This window comes from Salvelinus sp. IW2-2015, linkage group LG23 (genome assembly GCF_002910315.2).
Source record: "Salvelinus sp. IW2-2015 linkage group LG23, ASM291031v2, whole genome shotgun sequence".
Lineage (NCBI taxonomy): Eukaryota > Metazoa > Chordata > Actinopteri > Salmoniformes > Salmonidae > Salvelinus > Salvelinus sp. IW2-2015.
The window spans coordinates 49,368,213-49,393,104 of NC_036863.1; the positions used below are offsets into that span (position 1 = coordinate 49,368,213).

Consider the following 24,892-nt stretch of genomic DNA (forward strand, 5'->3'; position numbering starts at 1 on the left):
TTCAAAGAGCCCAGATACAAGGCTGATGTCACTATACTTCCTCAAACTGTCCTTCCTCAGAATTGTCCCAAACAGTCTCGGCAACCCAGAACCAAATCTCAACTTAATACAAAAACCTTCAACAAACTAACTTTGTCTTTCCCCACATCTTAGTCATTTGATACCACCATGCACATATGGTTAGTTCCAAATGAGATCCTGGACAGATATCAAGACTACAGTACATATTATTTAAAAGGCCATAAATATAGTAAAAGTAAAACAGACTTTACATTCAGTAAATTAATAGTCAAAACCATGTCGAAGGATAGTTGATCCGCTTGGCTTGTGATGCACTGTGACGTTGAGGCTTGAAGAGTTACGTTTTTTCTGCAGAGGGTCTTTGAGACAATGGGAGAATCTCAATTGCATACTACTTGCATCCCCCCTCTTCTCGCCTCCTTCTCAAGACCCATTGGATGAGAAACCCAAAGGTACCTCCCCTCCAATGGGTTTTGAGAAAGAGGCAAGGACATGAGAAGTATGCAGTGGAGATTCTCCCACAGAAGAGCGCATTCTCACCCTTTTCGCATTATCGTGCCGACCCAAACCGTACTGGCTCAGATTTTGGTTTCACATTTCCCTTTCTAGCATGGTTTCAGCCAGTACAGTACAGCTTGGATTGGTTCAGTAGCGTGAAAAGGAGCTCTCTCTCTCTCAGGGAGTAGTATGTTTCTGTCAGTGTTATAAATGTTCTACGAGTTGGTTTAGAAACCCAGAGGGTGAGGAGCGACGATGCCTCCATTCTCCACTACGGCAGCAGATATGGCCTTCATGTTCTTGAAGACCTGGGTGGTGGAACTAGACTTCAGGTCCTTGACGTTCTTCATGATCCTGTCATAGGCCTGGTGGTGGAGGGGGGGGGGCGCGGCAGAGATCAGCACGCACACACACACACACACACACACACACACACAATATAGTGGCAAGAAAACACCTGATAGTCATTTACAACATTAACAATGTCTACATTGTATTTATCTTAAATTGTATGTTATTTTAATAGACACACTTTTTTTGCTTTTCTTTAAAAAACAAGGACATTTCTAACGCCAACAGTGAAGAGGCGACTCCGGGATGCTGGCCTTCTAGGCAGAGTTCCTCTGTCCAGTGTCTGTGTTCTTTTGCCCATCTTAATCTTTTCTTTTTATTGGCCAGTCTGAGATACGCCTTTTTCTTTGCAACTCTGCCTAGAAGGCCAGCATCCCGGAGTCGCCTCTTCACTGTTGACGTTGAGACTGGTGTTTTGTGGGTACTATTTAATGAAGCTGCCAGTTGAGGACTTGTGAGGCGTATGTTTCTCAAACTAGACACTAATGTACTTGTCCTCTTCACCAATCCTCCACTAAATTTCGCAGTGGGTGCGAGACACTGTGGCTCGTAGGCCTCTCCAGGTCTCGCACCCAATGTGACATTTGGTGGAGGATCGGTGATGATTTGGGGGTGCTTCAGCAAGGCTGCAATTGGGCAGCTTTATTTTTGCTTCCTTCTGCTCTGCCAATGTTCCCCAACTGAGGATTGTTTTTTCCAGCAGGACAATGCTCCATGCCACACAGCCAGGTCAATCAAGGTGTGGATGGAGGACCAACAGATCAAGACCCTGTCATGGCCAGCCCAATCCCCAGACCTGAACCCCAATGAAAACCTCTGGAATGTGATCAAGAGGAAGATGGATGGTCACAAGCCATCAAACAAAGCCGAGCTGCTTGGATTTTTGCACCAGGAGTGGCATAAAGTCACCCAACATCAATGTGATAGACTGGTGGAGCGCATGCCAAGACGCATTAAAGGTGTGATTGAAAAATCTGGGTTATTCCACCAAATATTGATTTCTGAACTCTTCCTAAGTTAAAACATTAGTATTGTGTTGTTTAAAAATGAATATGAACTTAATGGTCWGACAACACTGCMTCTTTTTTGTTATTTTGACCAGTTGTCATTTTCTGCAAATAAATGCTCTAAATGACAATATTTTGATTTGGAATTTGGGAGAAATGTTGTCAGACGTTTATAGAATAAAACAAAAATGTTCATTTTACCCAAACACATACCTATAAATAGTAAAACTAGAGAAATTGATCATTTTGCAGTGGTCTCTTAATTTTTTTCCAGAGCTGTGTGTGTTGTGTGTGTGTGTGTGTGTGTGTGTGTGTGTGTGTGTGTGTGTGTGTGTGTGTGTTGTGTGTGTGTGTGTGTGTGTGTGTGTGTGATAGAGAGAGAGAGAGACTCGCCTCGATACACCAGGTTTCACACAGGATCTTCTCATGCTGGGCAGAGGCATGACCCTGGCTCAGAGAGCGGGATGCCCTGAAAGAGAGAAGGAGAGAGGGAGATATCATTCCAATTCATGCTTTCATCTTTTTCACAGAATATAGCATGTTACACAAATGGCAACCTATATTTCTACTGGGGTCGTTCCAAGCCATATCACCCACCATCTCAGATTGTTCTGAAATAGTTTCTGTAGTTAGAAACAGATAAGATTAGCATTCCTGCAACAACATTTCTGAGAATCTAAGCTAACAGGATAGTTTACTCAAATTACAAAACAACATATTGGTTTCCTTAGTCTATGGACAAGGTATGACAGCAACCCAAGCTTTGGTTTTGTTTTCTTGGCCACCGTTTCAAATGCTAACATTTTAGCACTTGTGGCACAAATCCAATGCAAGTCAATGGTATATACTAGCATTTCCCGCTTCATATCCAATTAATCTATAACTCGCATAATTTAGTTACTTTAGGATGATTTGAACACGAATCGTAAAAATGCTAATATATGTACCATTGACTTGCATCGGATTTGTACCACAAACGCTAAAAAGCTATAATTTGAAACAGTTTCCAACAAAAACCAAAGCATTCAAAAAGTATTCAGACCACTTTTTCCACATTTTGTTACATTACAGCCTTAATCTAAAATGAGTAAAAAAATAAATAATCCTCCCATAATGGCAAAGCATAATGACAAAGCGAAAACAGTTTAGAAATACTTATTTACATAAGTATTCAGACCCTTTGAGCTCAGGTGCATCCTGTTTCCATTGATCATCCTTGAGAGTCCACCCATGGTAAATTCAATTGATTGGACATGATTTGGAAAGGCATACACTAGTCTATATAAAAAGGTCCCACAGTTGACAGTGCATGTCAGAGCAAAAACCAACCCATGAGGTCAAAGGAATTGTCTGTAGAGCTCCGCGACAACATTTTGTCTGGGGAAGGGTACCAAAGCGTTTCTGCAGCAATCAAGGTCCCCAAGAACACAGTGGCTTCCATCATTCTTAAACGGAAGATGTCTGGAACCACCAAGATTCTTCCTAGAGCTGGCCACCAAACTGAGAAATCCAGGGGAGAAGGGCCTTGGTCAGGGAGGTGACCAAGAACCCGATGGTCACTCTGACAGACCTCTAGAGTCCTCTGTGGAGATGAGAGACCCTTCCATAAGGACAACCATCTCTGCAGCACTCTATCAATCAAGCACATGTCCGCCTGCTTGGAGTTTGCCAAAAGGCACCTCAAGACTCTCAGACTATAGAAACAAGTCTCTGGTTTGATGAAACCAAGATTGTACTCTTTGGCCTGAATACCAAGCGTCACATCTGGAGGAAACCTGGCACCATCTCTACAGTGAAGCGTGGTGGCAGCATCATGCTGTGGAGATGTTTTTCAGCGGCAGGGACTGGGAGACTAGTCAGGATCGAGCGAAAGATGAACGGAACAAAGTACAGTGAGATACTTGATGAAAACCTGCTCCAGAGCATTCAGGACCTCAGACTGGGGCAAAGGTTCAYCTTCCAAAAGGACAACGACCCTAAGCACACAACCAAGACAATGCAGGAGTGGCTTCGGGACAAGTCTCTGAACGTCCTTGAGTGGCCCAACCAGAGCTGAGACGCAAACATCTCTGGAGAGACCTGAAAATAGCTGTGCAGTGAAGCTCCCCATCCAACCTGACAGAGCTTGCGAGGATATGGAGAAAATGGGAGAAACTCCCCAAATACAGTGCCAAGCTTGTAGCGTCATACCCAAGAAGACTCGAGGCTGTAATTGATGCCAAAGGTGCTTCAACAAAGTAGAGTTTTTTTCTATATAAAAATKTGCAAAAATTTCTAAAACCCTATTTTTGATTTGTCATCATAGGGTATTGTGTGTAGATTGATGAGTGACAAAAATAATTTCATACATTTTTGAACAAGGCTGTAACGTAACAAAATGTGGAAAAAGTCAAGGGGTCTGAATACTTTCCGAATGCACTGTATATACAAAAGTATTTTGACACCCCTTCAAATTAGTGGACTCAGCTATTTCAGCCACACCCATTGCTGTCAGGTGCATAAAAATCAAGCACACAGCCATGCAATCTTCATAGACAAACAATGGCAGTAGAATAGCCTTACCGATGAGCTCATTGACTTTCAATGTGGCACCATCATAGGATGCCACCTTTCCAACAAGTCAGTTCCTCAAATTTCTGCCCTGCTAGAGCTGCCCTGGTCAACTGTTAGTGCTGTTATTGCGAAGTGGAAATGTCAAGGAGCAACAACAGTTCAGCCGTGAAGTGGTAGGCAACACAAGCTCACAGAACGGGACCGCTGAGTGCTGAAGCGTGTAGCTCGTAAAAATCGTCTATATAATATTCTGTCCTCAGTTGCAATACTCACTACAGAGTTCCAAACTTCCTCTGGAAGCAACGTCACCACAAGAACTGTTCGTTGGGAGCTTCATGAAATAGGTTTACATGGCCGAGCAGCCACACACAAGACTAAGATCACCATGCGCAATGACAAGTGTAGACAACTGGAGTGGTGTAAAGCTCGCCGCCATTGGACTCTGGAACAGCGGAAATGCGTTCTCTGGAGTCCTAAATCCTGGTTCACCATCTGGCAGTGCAAATCTGGGTTTGGCGGATGCCAGGAGAACGCTACCTGCCTCAATACATAGTGCCAACTGTAAAGTTCGGTGGAGGAATAATGGTCTGGGGCTGTTTCTCATGGTTTGGGCTTGGCCCCTTAATTCCAGTGAAGGGAAATCTTAACGCTACAGAATACAATTAATGGCATTCTAGACCTTTCTGTGCTTCTAACTTTGAGGCAACAGTTTGGGGAAGGCGCTTTCCTGTTTCAGCATGACAATGCCCCCCGTGTACAAGCGAGGTCCATACAGACAATTTGGTTTGTCGAGATCGGCATGGAAGAACTTGACTGGCCTACATAGAGCGTTGACCTCAATCACATCGAACACCTTTGGAATGAATTGGAACACTGACTGGGCGATTAGCCCAGGCCTCAACAACATTTTTTTTTAAATTGGCTACTAAAATCATTCCAATTCTGATTAAAAAGCAAATGCAGTTTAGCGGTATAAGGGGACGGCAATAGGACCATGTGGACTGCTCAGAGCTGGCGGGAAGGGTCTTTGCCTGGCTGGCTGGCTTTGGGACTAGCAGTGAACATCAGGATTTTTTCTCTTAAAACCGTGGATAGGTAGAAGACAGCTCTAGTAGAAAGCATGGCTAGGTAACTGCTATTTGACCTGACATGAAACTAGGATTTTTAATACTGGGGAGGGATTACATTTTTTTAAATATTTTTTTTAAATCACCTAATCGCAGGAATAGCACCATTTGGTGTTCAGAATCTGATAAAATCAGCATGTAGGATGGGACATAAACCTACATTTCAATGACGCCTAGTTACTTTACCCTGCCTTCATGAACATATCTACMTCAATTACCTCATACCCCTGCACATTGATCTGGTACTGGTACTCCCTGTTTATAGCTCCACATTAATCTGGTACTGGTACTCCTTGTATATAGCTCCATTATTGTGCATTTTATTCCTCGAGTTAGTATTTTTATTTCTTTACTCTGCATAGTTTGGAAGGGCTCAAAAGCAAACATTTCACGGTAAAGTCAACACCCATTGAAATTCGGCACATGTGACAAATAAAATGTGATGACTAATTTCTCTGAACAGAAAAATTAATTCACTGAGAATACATTACATAGGATGAAGAAACAATACTCTTGAGGCACAGCTCCATACTACATGTCAGACACAGAGAAGTGATACTACATACTCGTTGTTGGGGTGGGATTGGCGGGATTCCTCGTCTAACTCATTGTTAGAAAAAAAAGTTGTCCAAATCGGATGTTAGGTACTATATTTACTGAATATTATATATATGATTCCTATAAATTAAAAACGGCCAATTTGGAAGCACTTAAACAGCTTAAAGGAAAATTCCACCCCAAAACTATATTTTGGTATTTGTTTCATTTGGCAATTGTTGATGTAGTCCAAAAACATTTTGCATGTCAGCAATCAAGATCTATAACTTTCAAAATACAGAAACGCAGCTGGTATGATGCTGCAGATCTTGATGGCTGACATGCAAAACATTTTGGGACTAATGAAACAAATACCAAAATATCATATTTGGGTGGAATTTTCCGTTAAATTTCTCAGAGATCCAATTATATTTCAACAAAATAATGATGCAAGGAATGCTAATCTCGTTTGTTTCTAACAACAAATTATTTCAGCGCAATCTGAGATGGTGGGTGTGGAAATCCTCTTTCTTGTGCTTTTTGAAATGGTACGACCCATTGGGTAAGAGTGGACCAGAGAGCAGCGATGACGTCACAAAAGCAAAGAACACCAGACAACATACAGATTCTAATACAGCATTTCTACAAATAAAACATGGTTTAGTAAGGATCAGTATTACCTGGACAGGACAACAACCATAGCGTACAGGTCAATGGCACTGTCTGCCACTCTCTTCAGCACAAACTGCTCATCTGCAATGGAGAGGAGAAATAACATTAGAATACAAACCATATAATATTGGCCATTAAACACTACCCAGCTAGCACATAACGTTCTGAGAACCATATGTTTCTTAGAGCTTGGTCAGAGCGTGTTGTCCTATGGTTATTTTACATACAAACATACAACCTTCCCACAACGTTCTGGGTACGGTGCAGGATACCCGGCTAGCAGCATAACGTTTTCTACAGGTTTACTCCTGGTTCTATTTAAAAAGGCATGTTCTCAGAGCATTCAGAGAATGTTAAGAAAACGTTCTTCTGTGAGAATTTCAGTACTTCTGCATAACGTTTTGTGAGGGCATTTTGAAGTTAAACCTCACTAATGCTTGTGTACTGAAATATCGGTCTTTGAGCCTAGGCGTTGGGCTTGAGATTGTCAAAGAAAATAACTCATAAGATGGAGGAGCGTGTCTGCGCAGTAATAAGAGGCCTGTTCTAACTGTTCTGTGTGTGTAGAATGACCCCATGATATCTGGGTGCTTACCCAAGAGCTGACAGAAACTAACTCATATAAAGATAGAACAGTGTGTGTGTGTGTGTGTGTGTGTAGAATGACCCCATGATATCTGGGTGCTTACCCAAGAGCTGACAGAAACTAACTAGTTCCTCTTCGCTTAACTGAAGACAGAGCAGTGTTAAATTTTTAAAAAAGTGTTAAATTCTGCACACCAGTGATAGAACTATTGTTCTGTTTGGAGCCTGTTTCTGGGCGAAAGATTCAAAGTGTGTGTGTGACCAGTACGACCATACATCATCTGGGCCGACAGTCAAAGGCACTTGCTTGCCCAGCTTGGGGGAACCGTTGAGCTACCAAATGTGCTAGTTGRGCATCCTTAAAAATCAGGTTCACACATTTAGTTCTTCTTATGTACTGTAGGTTGACAGTGTATTATAAATACTCACGGAGAATGTTCTTGCCGTGTTTGAGCAGCATATCCTCGACAGTGACTCCAAAGTGCTCGATAGCTTTAACAGCCTGGAAGAAATACGGACGTCAATCAACTGGGAGTCTTAGACGTACAGTGACATTACGGCATGGATGGATTACATACAGCCACGGAGGTCAATGCAAGCTTTGAATCTCTCTCACCAGATCTCCACTGTGAGAGAGCTCCGGATGGACTGATCCCTGTAGAGAGAGGCCAGTGCTCAGACCTGCCCTCCTGGATAACAAGAAAGAGACAGATGGTTAGGGAGTGTGTTGTAGGGCTGTCAGAGTAAAATAAAATAAAAATTGATCGACCAAGAGTTGTCTGTTCTTTCGACCAATCGATTGGTTGACATTTTTAAACATGTATTTTCCCATATATTGACACATCCTATGTGTTTGAATCAAATCAACTATATTCACTGAGCTTGTCTGATTCTTTAAGCACACGGTTTGATTAAATAATTAAGACACACAAATGACTAGAGGGAGTCCGACCAGCAGTTGATTTGATTGTGCCGGGCCGGGCTCAGACTTTGCTGTGCTAAAAAGAAAAGACAGCGAGTGACTGACTAGCACCCGTTGTCGCTCTCTCCTCCCTGCTGTAGCGACCACCACAGAACATCAAAGTGTTCATCGCGCTGTCCGTGTTGCGGGAGCTAAAACATAATTTCTGACCTAAAAGTTGTTTTCGAAATCCCTCATTTGTTTAGGAAAAACATTCCCTATTCCCTTAACCCTTGCTCTCTTTACGTGACACATGTACGCATCGCATGCAAGTAACCTAGAACCTGTTCGCAAGGGACTAGTATGAATAGAGAACGTTGGTTGTGTAATTATTACTCCAGAATGTCCCTTATTCCAGAGGACGATTCGGATGGGATTCGTGTTTTTTCCCCATACTGCCCCATGTAATTCTTAATTTTTTCCCAATAAACTGACAGTTATGACGGAAGCCTGGAGGTTTTTACTCTAGGCGTGAAGATAAAGTATTTCAACATGTCCAGGTGATTAGGTCACACTGAGAACGCCAGCTTTCTTCCCAACTTTCTAAACCATTTCCCCTTTAAATGTCGCCATAATATTTGAATTGAGGAAGTGTGATCATAAATCATTAGGATATTTTAGCGAGTCGCAGTACGTCCTAAATTCCCCCCCAGCCTTCAGATGTGAGCTAAACAGTGCAATTGCCCTTTAAATGCATTTTAAGGCTATGGATGAGAAAGTAACTTATCATTTCCAAGTGTTTAGGTCAGTTGTATGCTGCTTTGCCATCTATTAAGCAAGGGTTGCATTAAATAGGCTCAATATTTCTTACTGCTGCATTTGGTAATATTCAACTGAAAAGCACAAAACAAGCAAAAGCATTCACTGTAAAAGTTGATCAACTCTATATGAATGGCCTACGTGTAGCCTGTGCACAGCGCTTAGTTCAATTTATCCAATCAGTTGTTGTTTTCTTGTGAAAACCGCAAGCAAACACCTGTCAAACGCGGGCATTTCTCTCAAACCAAGGGGATGTCGATTCGCATGGGACTAGTGTTATCAGAGGACCTTGGAGTTCGCCTTACAAATGTAGGTTATTCTGGTTGGAAATGTTACTCTCCATAGGCGAGACCAAAAAAGAAATGACAGTCCAAAAGATGTCGGTCCGTGCTTACCGAGGTGTAGCCTACAGTTTTGCCTGAAAATAATTTGATGAACGCCCATCTGTGATAAGCCTACCGTTTGTAAAACACCAAAAAGCAACACCCAGACAGGACCAAAAAAAGATGTACGCTCGTGCTTACTAGGTTGTAGCTGACCATGTCGGCCCACAATGTAATTTTATGAACGCCCATCCATGTGGTAAGCCCACCGTTTGTAGAAACAGGCCATTGAGTTGGCTTTATAACTCCTGATTCCTGTGACTAATCAATTTGGCTCTTTAAGCACTGAATTTCAGCTACCCAACTTTGTCAGGAGTTATCCCGAGCCTATGTGCAATGTATTTACACTGCCGGAAATGCAGAAGTATTTTCTTTCTTGTTGGTGGACTATTTGTTTCACGAATTACACTGTACGTTCCAGCTTGTCAAAAAAAAAAATGACGGATACAAACTTGAAACCATCGATCATGACAATGGGGTGAAACTCCTGGACAACAGTTCTGATTATTACCGCAAAGACTAAAAACAGTTGCATTCGTTCGTGAATTAAATTTCCAAAATCTAACGGTTTATTTATTGTTTAAGCTAATTATTCAAGGCAATTCAATTATTATTTATAAAAATTATAAAAATGTTTAACTACAATGCTCGATTGCGTTTCTAATCATGAATGACATGAACAAATTAATGATTGATCGATACAGTAGCCTATTGAAATATTGAAATTTAGGCGTAAGTATTAAGACTAAACAGGATGTGCTCTTAGGCCTACAGCTGGTTATACAAGGCTGCTTACTAAGCCTCCAAATGATAATGACATTACTTTTTATACAAATCATAACAACAACAATAAAAAGGCGAGTTATTATTACTATAAATATGTTTTATATTCCAACAATTTAGAACAGTGTAAACAGTAAATAAATGATAAAAAATACCAGAGGCTGTTCACCTCCCGGGTGGCGCAGTGGTCTAGGGCACTGCAGCGCAGTGCTAGCTGCGCCACCAGAGTCTCTGGGTTCGCGCCCAGGCTCTGTCGCAGCCGGCCGCAACCGGGAGATCCGTGGGGCGACTCACAATTGGCATAGCGTCGTCCGGGTTAGGGAGGGTTTGGCCGGTAGGGAGGGTTTGGCCGGTAGGGATATCCTTGTCTCAGTATGTAAAAATGTAATAAAATGTATGCACTCTACTGTAAGTCGCTCTGGATAAGAGCGTCTGCTAAATGACTAAAATGTAAAATGTAAAAAAAGGTGTAGCCTTTATTACAGTAAAGATTAAAACAGCCGAATTTGTGAAATTGTTTACTTAACATGTTGTGCTAGGCTTGGTGCTCATCAGTAGGCTATTAAAGAAACTCTCAAACAGGCAACAGAAGCAGGATCTGTCGTATTTATGTAGATATATATATATTGATGATTTATAAAGCCAGGCACATTAACAGTTAGACTGTTGATTATAGACCTAGTTATGTTGGAGTCTCCCCTCTCCTCACTTTTCTTAGGCAATAAGTCAAGGGCTGTCTTCTCATCTCCTCATTCTGCTGCCACCTCCGCCGCATTGTTCTCAACACCAATATGCTGGTTAACTTTGCTATTATGCACAAAGCAACAAGGTCTAGGAAAAGGCGCCAATTCAACAGCGCACTGATGCGTTTCAGAACCGCGGACAGCGGCCACTATCCAACGTGGGAGAAAGCGCATTTGTTTTAAAATAAATGTTTTATTAGTGTTACACCATCGTTCTTATGTAATATATCCATATACAATTTCAGTAGCACGTCTTGGACTGAGCCATCCCCACGGCCTCCACAATGGATCAGTCCACTCAGCGCAAATCAGAGGGGTGTCTTGTACAACATGATATTTTTTTTGTATTTGTTTTTTTTGCTACTGCTCGACTAAAGAAATCTCGGTCGACCAAACTATCGACTAGTCGACTAAATGGGGTCAGCCCTAGTGTGTTGACAAGTGGGCTTCTTAAACAGCGTGTTACACACTGACCTCTTGGCCCTCTTGGTCATCTCTCCAGCCAGCAGCCCAGCGTTGCCCAGAGGGTTCTTCAGAGCCTGCTGTAGAGACTTCAGGTGCTTCCCTGCATCCTGGAAACAACAGGAAGATCAATACCATTCACTCTTCATATCTCACACCGACATAGAAAACCCCATTGGAATATAATTACTACAAAAGGAACATACATTGGGTAGACTCAATATGGCCTCCGGCCCACCCATCATGAGACAGTGACTTGAACGGGGATTGCCGTTCATGTAATTCCATTTCTATTTCAAAAACAAAGACAGTATGATCGCTCAGACAAAATAGGTGACATGTAGTGTACCTGGAATCCGTTGAGAGCCACAAACAGTCTGAGAATGTCGTTGGTTCCCTCAAAGATCCTGAAGATTCTAAGATCCCTCATCACCCTCTCCACACCAGAGCCCTGGATACAGACCACAGGAAACAGCCATAAGATGTCAGTCTTCAAAGGCACCACTCCTAGTCACTCACAGTAAGCGCACACACACACCCAGCATAAAACAATAGCGCCTCTCTGTAGTCCTGTCTACACACCAACAATGTCCATTGTAGTGATCTAAATCTATTTCTATGTAAGACGCTGACATTAAACCAGGGATGAAAGTAAGCTGGAAATAAATAGTGCGGGTACGCCGTACCAGTCGAACGTGAGTCTATCACAATAGTTCAAACAAAGATGCCAAAAACTGTAGGCTATTATTTATCATTACCCCATGTCAGTCGCATGAAACATGAGCGAATGGACTTGAAAACATGTAGAATACGCTCCAAAATGCAGTGTGGTTGGATGATAAGTGACATTCTACAAAAGGCAGAGATGAGTGGCTGAGACCGAAACGCACAGACAGCAGATGACACATGAATTCAGGCTACAAGTGTAGGTAGGCCTAATTAAAGAGTTAGATGCACTATTGTAAAGTGGTTGTTCCACTGGATATCATAAGGTGAATGCACCAATTTGTAAGTCGCTCTGGATAAGAGCGTCTGCTAAATGACTTAAATGTAAATGACAAAAATCACTGAATTTCATTCATTCGATTTTTTGTGTGTTTTGTAACAGATGTCTTTTCCATTCATTAAATGGCAGGTGTACAGTGCACTGTATGGTTGCAGGAATTATTTTAGAGTGGACGAATGCACACAGGTAGGCAAGCTTACAGGAGCCTACTGAATTGATTGACAGCTCAAAACAATGTTTTAATGTTGTATAGAGCTCGTCTTCTTTTTAAACAACCCTTATTAAGAGCTGTCATTTTATTGTGAGGAACTGCAGTTTTAAAATCAGAAATGTTTTCTGTTTCGTCCTCTGTTATGTGAGTGATCCATAAAGTTTATGACACATTAAAAAGGTCATGAAGGCTTTATCTGGATCGCAAACGATGACTCCTCTATTTGGTTAGACATTGAGACTTCTTTCTCTAAATATAACCCCATTCCACTTAACACTCAAAGCATGGAGGAGGTCAGTTCAATGTTTTTTGGGAAGGTCCAAACTAACCTCTGCTCTTATCCCAATTCTTAACAAACCAGATTTTGGTCCAGGATTGCTGGATGCTGGCTTTAACTTTTGGCTTAGTAAGGGCATACGCAGACTAAATGACTTATTTGCTGATTTTATTGTCATTTGAGTAGATGGTTGAGAAATACAGACTCCCAAAGCAGGACTTCTTTCTCTTTCTACAAGTAAGACATATTTTGAAGAGCACCACCTTAAAATTGGCAACTCTGATGTGTCCGTCATCGAATTAATGCTTTTTCCCCACAAAGGAACATGTCTGTAAGTTTGTTTTATGATGCTTTAAGGTCCTTTTCTACTGTTGACACACAGAGGGTGAAACAAGTGTGGGAGAAAGAATTGTCTGGTACTATTGACGAAGAGATGCGGGAGGACATTTGGAGATATGCAAAAACAATATCGCTATGTGATCATACTAAAGCAATCCAGTTCAGAATAATACACAGATTGCATATATCCCCAAATCACAGACATGCTTTTAGCCCCTCTTCTCCTCAGTGTCTTAAATGCAAAACTGATACAGGCACCCAAACACATTGTAAAACAGGATCCGTTCTACAAAGTATGTGGACCTTATTTAAATGATCTAGAACCTGATTTATCAGCTATTATGCTGCAAGGATTTTCTTACAATGCTGGTGGTCTATTTGTTTCAGAATTACACTGTATGTTGGACCTAACTTCTTTATTTAAACTGAGCTTTTGTGTTTAATTTCTGTCTGTATGTTCGTTTAAAATGTATGTATTGAGAGATACAATGACGGAGACAGGGTGAGAGTGGCGGGGAGGGGAAGATGATATATATATTTATGAATATCTCTATACATGTATGCAGGTGTGTGTAAGTGTGTGCTTAATATTTGGGTGAACATTTTGAAATTACAATAAAAAATGTTACAAAAATGTTTAAAAAAAATAATGCATTTAAAAAGATGTAACAAATATTTTCTTCCAGGTCCAAAGAGATCCTATGGAATTAATAGGGATTCTAGATGTAATTCTATTAGGCCCATAATTTTTTTGGGGTGCATTCACATACCGGGAACAAACTCTATTTTCACCCCTGTAAATCATACACTATATCTCTATGTACGACACACACACATAACCACTCCCAACAACCCCAGCAGCCAGTGACGCAGACTCACCTTCATGAAGCCCATTCCTCCCATGACCTGGATACACTCGTCAGTCACTTCCCAGGCAGCCTCCTACGAGAGAGAGACAAGGTTATTACAGATTTATATTCATTTTTATTACTATTAGCTAAGATTATTTCGTTTTACAAAAACATTTCTATTTCATTTTTATATTATTTCGTTTCAGTTTGAGTCTTAAGGACAGAAAATAGCCTATGCGTGGGAGGCTAGGAGTTATTCATGTGTGGTATAGTTTGTGTGTTTTTGGGGATGTCACTTCTTGCCACTGTGGGGCAGTAGTGCATAAGGTGATGTCACAAGTTAGGTTGGGTTTAAAAGGTAGACCGAGTGAGATGACCTAGAATAGATGCACAAAGTAAACAGTAGTAGTGGGTCAATTTACGCAACAACTAGGAGCGTTGGAGCGCGAGGCTAAACGTCTCTGCTGTTGCGGTCCCGTAGCGTGCGAGTTGTAGCAGCGCCAAGTAGAGGCACGGGTCCGACAGATCCGATATCCGACCCCGAGCGGGTACGAGTCCTAAACTCTGACTTTTGTCTCGGATCTAGGTCAGTTTGATATAATTGCCATGAGTCTCAGGTATGYGCAATTCAAATGGATTTACCGACTGGACCCATGCTCAGTTAATTGAATGTATGCGAGTGGATGAGAACTGTGTTGTTATCGTGTCAGCCAATTGCAACACAATAAAACGTATAGCTTATGTCCAGCCGAAACTGGTTTTGGCTGCTCACGTCACATGTCCCTGCTGCTGAGGAGAGAGAGAGAGAGAGAGAGAGAGAGAGAGAGAGCGCAAGTGAAAGGAGCCTTGGCTACTGTTGACAGCAAAGATGGAGGCCTTTTTCATTTAAGTAAAATACAAGTTGGAGGAGGAAGATTATAGTGAAAAGAAGCCTACAAGGGGAATGTCCTTGGGGACAAGTTTTAGAGGACAAATGTAAGAAGAATGTTGGCCCGGCCAAATAGACTGTGTGCTACTCGCTATTCAGGTTTGATGCAAATTTTCAAACTGATTTATTTTCGTATTTATTATAATTTGTTTTATCATTACGCTATAATCATTACTATTATTATTGTAGATGTATTTAAGAATCGAAACCAGTTCTTTATATGTGCAAAAAGTGTTTGGTTTAATTTTGTTGATACATTTTAAATTGGCTCAATTAAGTAGGAAACTRTCATTTTAATTTTGTGCTATATTTAGTTMGAGATGGGTTAAAAATATGGCTGTTGGAAAATAAATGGCCTTAGCMATTGCTGACATTTGTTGAGTTCTGTTGAGCCAAATTGGCCAAATTAAGCTAATGTTGTGTTTTGCCATAATAGAATTACCGTAGCCCTATAGGCCTACTCTCACTCAAACCATGGAAAGGAAAAACCTAAGGCGAGATGCAAAACTTAATGACGCAATATAATAACCTGTTCGTATTTTCCTTATAAACATTTAATTGACTTGTAGACTTGATAGTACCCTAATAAAGTTCAGAAACTTTTGTGAAGGTTTGGTGGAGTACGTCTTATTAGGCTTAACTAGGCCGGCTTACGAAGGCTGTGCGCAACAGCGTTCCAACTAACTCTCCGACAGTGAGGTGAGGAAGAATGTTTTGGGCCTAGCAGAGTAACTCCATTAATCTAACAATATAATGCTCATCTTTATTAAAAAATAAGCTGATTGAAAATGTACAAATTAGCCTCCTTCTGTACACCTATCTGTATAGCAGTAGTAGCCTATCTGACAAGTAGCAGAAAGGTTCCTGGATCAAATCAACGAGGGTAAACATTTGTCGTTCTTCCCCTGAGCAAGGCAGTTAACCCAATGTTCCCCATTCAGTTGTACAACTGACTAGGTATCCCCCTTTCCCTATAAAATAAATACATGTCGGTGTTGGGAACATGGCGCTGGTATATCTAGGCCTAAACTTCTCTTCCTTTAGATTTAGATTGTAAATATTCATATCATACAGTGGACGCCTAGACCTACAGGCATACAATGCCCTGTTGCATTCAGCGCTCAAATCTCAGACAGGTGAACCATTGTTTTAGGAAATTAAAAACAAATAAAACAATATGCTATAAATTTGAGTGTGCTACATATCGATTTGTATTTGTTAAAGAGAGTTAAGGACACGTAACTGTGGATCATTTGGCCAATATCGCTTGTTTATTGAGGAGGTTTCTTTCTCCTCTCGAATCTGTACGGGTCTCTCAGATCCGAACCGGCACGATCTGTTTGGATCTGTTTTTCCATGGGTCTTTTGGGTCCGACTGTCCTCAGGTCCATTCAGAACGGTTCCGTTTAAAAATATATATATATTTATGCATATCTGGTCGGGTGGGAAAGCCAAGGATTCAGAACAGATCTAACTTTTTGGACACCTCTAGTGTGAAGCGCACCCGTCTTGAATCGTGCACATCTCAATGGGCTTTTGTTAAGTCAAGCCTTTCAAAGTGGGTTGCATTCTGGGCAGGCAACTGTCGTCTTACAGTCAGAAAACACACTAATCGTCTTATTTCAGTATTTACAGTCTATGCTGGATCAATCAATACATTTTCTGACTGATTCAAATACATTGTGTGTCCTGAAGTTTCTTATGAAAATGCATTCATTTTGCAATGTATCTTATGGAATATTTACACATTTGAAGTAATTGTTGTGAAATTCTTAAGAGGATAAGGATAAAACCAGACAGTGCTGTACTCACAGAGGCAAAGATTTTGCTGATGGCAGCTTCAATATGGTAATCTTTGGATCCACTGTCCATGTTCCCACTGATCATGTATGCCATGGACTGAAAGAAAGGGGAGGGGAGAAGAGGACATGAAAATCACAACAGGATATCAAAAGAAGCTCCCTGTCATCAAGGCAAAGGGTGGCTACTCTGAAGAATCTCAAATATAAAATAAATTTGTTTAACACTTTTTTGGTTACTACATGATTCCATCTGTCATATTTCATAGTTGTGATGTCTTCACTATTATTTTACAAGGTAGAAAATTGTAAAAAGAAAGAAAAACCATTGAATGAGTAGGTGTCCAAACTTTTGACTGGTACTGTGCCTATATGTACAGTCACAAGAATCAGGCCTCCTTAATGTTCTTAGAATTTCTAAGTAAACAGCTGGAGGCAGGGCTTTCTCCTATAGATTTACATTTTTTATGGAATGGTTTGCCGATCTATGTGAGAGACACAGACTCGGTCTCAACCTTTAAGTCTTTCCTGAAGACTCATCTCTGTAGTAGGTCCTATAATTGAATGTAGTCTGACCTCTGACCCTATTATGTGGGCTGACTGGCTTGCTAGTGCTCTTCCATGCTGACCCTAGGAGGGGTGCATCACGTCTTGCCAGGCTTTTTTCGCAATACTCGACTTGAGTGGGTTGAGTCAGTGACGTGACCTTCCTGTCCGGTTTTGCAACCCCTCGGGCTCGTGCCGTCGGGGAGATCTTCGTGGGCTATACTCAGCCTCGTCTCAGGGTAGTAAGTTGGTGGTCTGTTGATCTCCCTCTGGTGGTGTGGGGGCTGTGCGTTGGCGAGATTATATCCTGCCTGTTTGGCCCTGTCCGGGGGTATCGTCAAACGGGGCCACAATGTCCCCCAACCCCGTCTGTCTAAGTGCCCAGTATCGATGCTGCAATAGTCTATGTGTGTGTCTGTGGGGGGGGGGGGGGGTTAGGCTCAGTCTGTCCTATCTGGTGTCCTGTGTGATCTTAAGTATGCTCACTCTAATTCTCCCATGTCTCTCTTGTCCTCTCCCAGCAGACCTGAGCCCTATGACCATGCCTCAGGACTACCTGGCATGATGACTCCTGACTGTCCCCATCCCACCTGACTATGCTGCTGATCCAGTTTTCAGCTGTTCTGCCTGCAGCTATCGAACCCTGACCTGTTCACCGGACATGCTACCTTATCCCGGACCTGCTGTTTCGACCCGCTCTCTCCCTCTCTATCGCACCTGCTGTCTCGACCTCTGAATGCCCTGCTTTAAAAAGCCAACAGATATTTACTACTGAAGTGCTGATCTGTTGCACCCTCAATAACCACTGATTAGTATTTGACTCTGCTGGTGATCTATGAACGTTTGAACATCTTGAAGAACAATCTGTCCTTAAATGGTTATGTACTCTTGTAATCTCCACCCGGCACAGCCAGAAGAGGACCGGCCACCTCTCAGAGACTGGTTCCTCTCTAGGTTTCTTCCTAGGTTCCTGCCTTTCTAGGGAGTTTTTCCTAGCCGCCGTGCTTCTACACCTGCATTGCTTGGTGTTTGGGGGTTTTAGGCTGGGGTTCTGTACAGCACTTTGTGACATCTGATGAGGTTCTTTATAAATACATTTGGTTGATTGATCGAGTAATGGATTATAATGTGCATTATGCGATTGCTTCCGTCTTTCTGCCAGTGGCTGTAAGCATACCATGCACAGGTGGCGCCTTAATTGGGGAGGATGGGCTCGTGGTAAAGGCTGGAGCGGAATAGGTGGAATGGTTTGAAATGCGTCAAATACATGATTTCCGGGTATTTGATGCCATTCAACTTGGTCCGTTCCAGCCATTATTATGAGCCGTCCTCCCCTCAGCAGCCTCCACTGACACCATGTCAGCTGAAGTGTGGTGAGCATTCTGAACTAAAATGGCTGCCAGGGCATCACCCATAGGGTGCTACACATGGTGCATTGAGCTGAGTTTCTCCTCATACTATGTAAAGAGCTTTGAGTGTGTGGAAAAGAAAGATATAAATTGATTATCAATCAATAGATACTCTGTGTACCTCAGTGACATATTGCAGCATAGCCATGCGTGCCAACTTCTCCTGGATAGCTCCATAGGTGTGGATCTTACTGCCAAACTGGACCCTGTTGGCTGCATGGTCCACCTGGGCAAAGAGACAGGACAGGAGTCAGTATGGGAGGTCAAGAAGTGCTAAAACAAACACAGTAACAGAGCTTCAATGAGACCCGACAGATTCAACTGAAGGGCAAATAGAGGTAACAATTTATTTGGATAGTCCCACACAGCGCTACTCACAGCCTGGGTGATGACTCCCTTCATGGTGCCGGAGAGGGCGGCGGCCATGCCGAAGCGCCCGTTGTTGAGGATGGCCATGGCCACCTTGAAGCCGCCACCTACCTCTCCCAGGACATTCTCAATGGGTACCGGGACGTTCTCAAAGTACACCTCCGCCGTGTTGGATGCCTTAATGCCCATCTTCTTCTCAGGGGGACCGCTGGAGGAGGTAGAAGGTACAGAAATGTTGACGATACCTTAGATGAATGCATTAACATGTCACCTGGATAAGGGTGTTTGTTTCGGGCCTCCCGAGTGGAGCAGCAGTCTAAGGCACTGCATCGCAGTGGCGTCACTACAGACCCGGGATCGATCCCGGGCTGTGTCACAACCGGCTGTGACCTGGAGTCTCATAGGGCAGCGCACAACTGACCCAGCATCTTCCGGGTTAGGGGAAGGTTTGGCCGGAGTGGCTTCACTTGGCTCATCGTGCTCTTGCGACTCCTTGAGGCGGGTGTTTCCTCTGACACATTGGTGCACCTGGCTTCCATATTAAGCGGATGGGAGTTAAGGAGCGCGGTTTGGCGGGTATTTTTTCGGAGGAAGCATGACTCGACCTTCGCCTCTCCCGAGCCCGTTGGGGAGTTGCAGCGATGAGACAAGGTCGTAATTGAAAAATGGGGGGGGGGGGGTGTATACGAAAAAAGTGGTTGCTTAAAGCCCGAAATTAAAATGTTTTTGTTTTGTCTTTGTCTGCAACTTCTTTAAAATGTGGATGTACATCTTCAGGACAGAAACTTCTTAAAATATTCACTAAAAACAAGACTATGGACAGACAGAAAAGTAATGTAGAGACTGGGATAGTCATTAAATCAACAATCATGTGAAGCTTCTAACAAGAAACATACAGTACATACTCTTACTTAAATTCCCCCATTTCAGACCTCCCTCTTCCAATCCCTCCCTTTCTCCATCCTTCCATATCTGTATCCATCTCCCAGCCTTTCACCCATCCCTCCATCTACCACTCACTGTGTCACTCCTCCGAAGCTCCTCTCCACGATAAAGGCTGTGATTTTGTCTTTCATTTGTCCCGTCTTCTCATCCATCATGGGCATCTTGGCAAACACTGTGAAGATCTCAGCCAGACCACCATTACTGACAACACAGAGTCAGGATAAGTCAAAGAAAACAATAGCAATACTGTATACAACCACAACTCTATATTAGGAACTTTGTGCATGACAAGTCATTTCTCCAACAATTGTTACAGACAGATTATTTCACTTAATCACATTCCAGTGGGTCAGAAGTTACATAGATTAAGTTGACTGTGCTTTTAAACAGCTTGGAAAATTCCAGAAAATGATGTCATGGCTTTAGAAGCTTCTGAAAGGCTAATTGACATCATTTGAGTCAATTGGAGGTGTACCTGTGGATGTATTTCAAGGCCTACCTTCAAACTCAGTGACTCTTTGCTTGACATCATGGGAAAATCAAAAGAAACAAGCCAAGACATCAGAAAATTAATTGTAGACCTCCAGAAGTCTGGTTCATTATTGGGAGCAATTTCCAAACACCTGAAGGTACCATGTTCATCTGTACAAACAATAGTACGCAAGGAAAAAACACCATGTGACCACGCAGCCGTCATACCGCTCAGGAAGGGGACGCGTTCTGTGTCCTAGAGATTAACTTATTTTGGTGAAAAATGTGCAAATCAATCCCAGAACAACAGCAAAGGACCTTGTGAAGCTGCTGGAGGAAACGGGTACAAAAGTATCTATATCCACAGTAAAACGAGTCCTATATCGACATAACCTGAAAGGCCGCTCAGCAAGGAAGAAGCCACTGCTCCAAAACCGCCATAAAAAAGCAGTTTGCAACTGCACATGGGGACAAAGATCATACTTTTTGGAGAAATGTCCTCTGGTCTGATGAAACAAAAATAGAACCGTTTGACCATAATGACCATCGTTATGTTGAAAATGATGTGGATATATTGAAGCAACATCTCAAGACAGTCAGGAAGATAAAGCTTGGTCGCAAATGGGTTTTCCAAATGGACAATGACCCCAAGCATACTTCCAAAGTTGTGGCAAAATGGCTTAAAGACAACAAAGTCAAGGTATTGGAGTGGCCATCACAAAGCCCTGACCTCAATCCTATAGAGAATTTGTGGGCAGAACTGAAAAAGTGTGTGCGAGCAAGGAGGCCTACATACCTGACTCAGTTACACCAGCTTTGTCAGGAGGAATGGGCCAAAATTCACCCAACTTATTGTGGGAAGCTTGTGGAAGGCAACCCGAAACGTTTGACCCAAGTTAAACAAGTTAAAGGCAATGCTACCAAATACTAATTGAGTGTATGTAAACTTCTGACCCACTGGGAATGTGATCAAGAAATGCAAGCTGAAATAAATAATTCTCTCTACTATTATTCTGACAGAAGACAGGGAATTTTTACTAGGATTAAATGTCAGTAATTGTGAAAAACTGAGTTGAAATGTATTTGGCTAAGGTGTATGTAAACTTCCCACTTCCAATGTATCTATGAATGTGTACAAGACATAAACTACACTAAACCGTGTGTTTGCCATACTAAATGATAGCACAATGTTGGTGGTCCTGCAGTACCTGATCCAGATCTTGCCTCCATTGAGGATGTAGTGTTTTCCACAGGGAGAGAGGGTGGCGAGGGTCTTTATGGATGCAGCGTCAGAGCCACTGGCTGGTTCAGTCAGACAGAAAGCAGCCAGGGTCTCACCTAGATAAAAGAGGAAGGAGAAATAAGGACAACAGATTTTAAATGCCTTATACGTAGAATTATACAGTCTAGGTATAATAATACATAGGCGGACCCAAATAAAATGACTAAGAGAGAATAACGACAAAGCCTCTATTTTTATTTGACCTTTATTTAACTAGGCAAGTCAGTTAAGAACAAATTCTTATTTTCAACGACGGTCTACTGGGGAACAGTGGGTTAACTGCCTTGTTCAGGGGCAGAACGACAGATTTGTACCTTGTCGGCTCGGGGATTCGACCAACGCTCTAACCACTAGGCTACCTGCCGCCTCTCTCTCACCTGTGGCCAGCTTGGGCAGGTATTTCTCCTTCTGGGCGGGACTACCAACCAGCAGGATGCCCTTGAAACCGATGGACTGGTGGGCACCCAGAGTGATGCCAACCCCCAGATCGTGCTGGCCCACGATCTCCACCAGCCTGGCATACTGTTCAATAAAAAGGACGTTAARACATGAGTGTATTTCACTTACACAGTACACTCTACCAGTCTGGTGTAGTATTGTCAGAGGACACAAAAGTAAAAAAAAAACAGCTGAGTCTTGAAGGATATTCTGCAGCCATCCTTATCAAGAGCAACATACGTAGCTCCGTTTCGTGCTGACTTGTTTCGACATAGGGATGGATTTTCTACTACCGGCACATCATTCTTTATCCAGTGGACATGGCTTGAACCTTATGGTAGCATCCTTCACAARCAGCAGTTACACCACCAACACCTCACAGTGCCTCCAGAAAACATTCAGACCCATTGACATTTTCCACATTTTATTCTAAAATATATAGATTTCCCCCTCGGAAATCTACACACAATACTCAATAATGACAAAGCAAAAACAGGTTTTTAGAAATGTGTACAAATGTATTAAACATAAAAAAGTAAATATCACATTTACTTAAGTATTCAGACCCTTTACTCAGTACTTTGTTGAAGCACCTTTGGCAGCAATTACAGCCTTGAGTCTTCTTGGGTATGACGCTACAAGCTTGGCACACCTGTATTTAGGGAGTTTCTCCCATTCTGCTCTGCCGATCCTCTCAAGCTCGGTCAGGTTGGATGGGGAGCATTGCTGCACAGCTATTTTCAGGTTCGATCGGGTTCAAGTCCGGGCTCTGGCTAGGCCACTCAAGGACATTCAGAGACTCGTCCTGAAGCCACTCCTGCGTTGTCTTGGCTGTGTGCTTAAGGTTGTTGTCCTGTTGGAAGGTGAAACTTTGCCCCAGTCTGAGGTCCTGAGTGCTCTGGAGCAGGTTTTCATCAAGGATCTCTCTGTACTTAGTTTTCATATTTCCCTCGATCCTGACTAGTCTCCTAGTCCCTGCCGCTGAAAAATATGCCCACAGCAAGATGCTGCCACCACCGTGCTTCACCTTAGGGATGGTGCCAGGTTTCCTCCAGATGTGACGCTTGACATTCAGGTCAGAAAGTGCTCAATCTTGGTTTCATCAGACCAGTTAATCTTGTTTTTCATGGTCTGAGAGTCTTCAGGTGCCTTTTGACAAACTCCAATCGGGCTGTCGTGTGCCTTTTACTGAGGGGGGGCTTCCGTCTGGCCACTGTACCATAAAGGCACCTGAGAGTAGTGCAGAGATGGTTGTCCTTCTGGAAGGTTCTCAGAGGAACTCCAGAGCTCTGTCAGAGTGACCATCGAGTTCGTGGTCACCTCCCTGACCAAGGTCCTTCTCTCCCTCAGTTTTGGCCTGGCGGCAGCTCTATGAAGAATCTTGGTGATTCCAAACCTCTTCCATTTAAGAATGATGGAGGCCACTGTGTTCTTGGGGACCTTCAAAGCTGCAGATATATTTGGTACGTTCCCCAGATGTGTGCATCGAGACAATCCTGTCTCGGCGCTCTACGGACAATTCCTTCGACCTCATGGCTTGGTTTTTGCTCTGACATGCACTGTTAACTGTGGGACCTTATATACACAGGTGTGTGCCTTTCCAAATCATGTCCAATCAAAGGTATTTGTTTTTTATTTATAATAATTTAGCAAAAATGTCTAAAACCCTGTTTTCGATTTGTCATTATGGGGTATTGTGTGTAGATTGCTGAGGATTAAACTATTTATTTAATCGATTTTAGAATAAGGCTGTAACATAACAAAATGTGGGGGGGAAAAAATCAAGGGGTCTGAATACTTTCCAAAGGCACTGTATATGCATCCTTGCACACGTGTGCTGGTATTTCTGCTAACCTGTGTATTATGTGTTGGTACAGTACTCTGAATAGAGTGTGTTCTTACTGTATAGAGGTAATAGGGTATCCCTGCTTACTGCGTACTGGTTGGGGTATAGCTCTTAAGGTGTGTGTGTGTGTGTCTGTCTGTGTGTTGTTACCCCCACGTGTGTGTCTGTCTGTGTGTTGTTACCCCCTGTGTGTTGTTACCCCCACGCCCCCCCAGGTCAGTGTGTGTGTGTGTGTGGTGTGTGTGTGTGTGTGTGTGTGTGTGTGGTGTGGTGTGTGTGTGTGTGTGTGTGTGTTTTTTAACTATACTTGTTGGGAACCAGAATTCCCCCAACAATAGTAAACAAACAAAAAGTTGACCAAATAGGGACATTTTTGTTATCCCCACAAGCTCAAATGCTATTTCAATGGGTTTTAGTGTTAGAAACTAGGGTACAGGTTAGGGGAATAATTTTTTTTTTTTTTAATTGTGTGTCTCCACAAGGTTAGTTGTACAAGAATGTGTGTGTATAGAGATAAAAAGTGTATGTTCTCACCTGTGTGTTGGTGAGCCCCACGCCCCCCAGGTCCTGGGGGACCTGCAGGCCAAAGGCCCCCATCTCTTTCAGGCTTTCCATGGTGCTGTCCTCCACCTTCTCCAGGGAGTCATTCTTTGCTGGGTCATTCACCTCCTACAGCACACCATATATACAGTTGAAGTCGGAAGATTACATACGCTTAGGTTGGAGTCATTAA

General features: G+C 42.6%; 1 protein-coding gene across 1 annotated transcript in view; it reads right to left on the reverse strand.

The window, feature by feature from the left end:
• Positions 1-273: 273 nt before the first annotated feature.
• The window catches only part of acadvl (acyl-CoA dehydrogenase very long chain), a 29,184-nt gene continuing 4,565 nt past the window's right edge, over positions 274-24,892 (reverse strand). The window contains exons 6-20 of the mRNA XM_023968009.3: positions 24,694-24,828; positions 22,253-22,397; positions 21,802-21,931; positions 20,198-20,323; positions 19,187-19,385; positions 18,930-19,034; positions 16,867-16,953; positions 14,155-14,217; positions 11,792-11,893; positions 11,455-11,552; positions 7,968-8,040; positions 7,781-7,853; positions 6,775-6,847; positions 2,271-2,346; positions 274-884 (exon numbers count right to left, since the gene is read on the reverse strand). Coding sequence (XP_023823777.1) covers positions 747-884; positions 2,271-2,346; positions 6,775-6,847; positions 7,781-7,853; positions 7,968-8,040; positions 11,455-11,552; positions 11,792-11,893; positions 14,155-14,217; positions 16,867-16,953; positions 18,930-19,034; positions 19,187-19,385; positions 20,198-20,323; positions 21,802-21,931; positions 22,253-22,397; positions 24,694-24,828 — 1,623 coding nt within the window. The 3' untranslated portion in view covers positions 274-746. The remainder of the gene's footprint in view (positions 885-2,270; positions 2,347-6,774; positions 6,848-7,780; positions 7,854-7,967; positions 8,041-11,454; positions 11,553-11,791; positions 11,894-14,154; positions 14,218-16,866; positions 16,954-18,929; positions 19,035-19,186; positions 19,386-20,197; positions 20,324-21,801; positions 21,932-22,252; positions 22,398-24,693; positions 24,829-24,892) is intronic.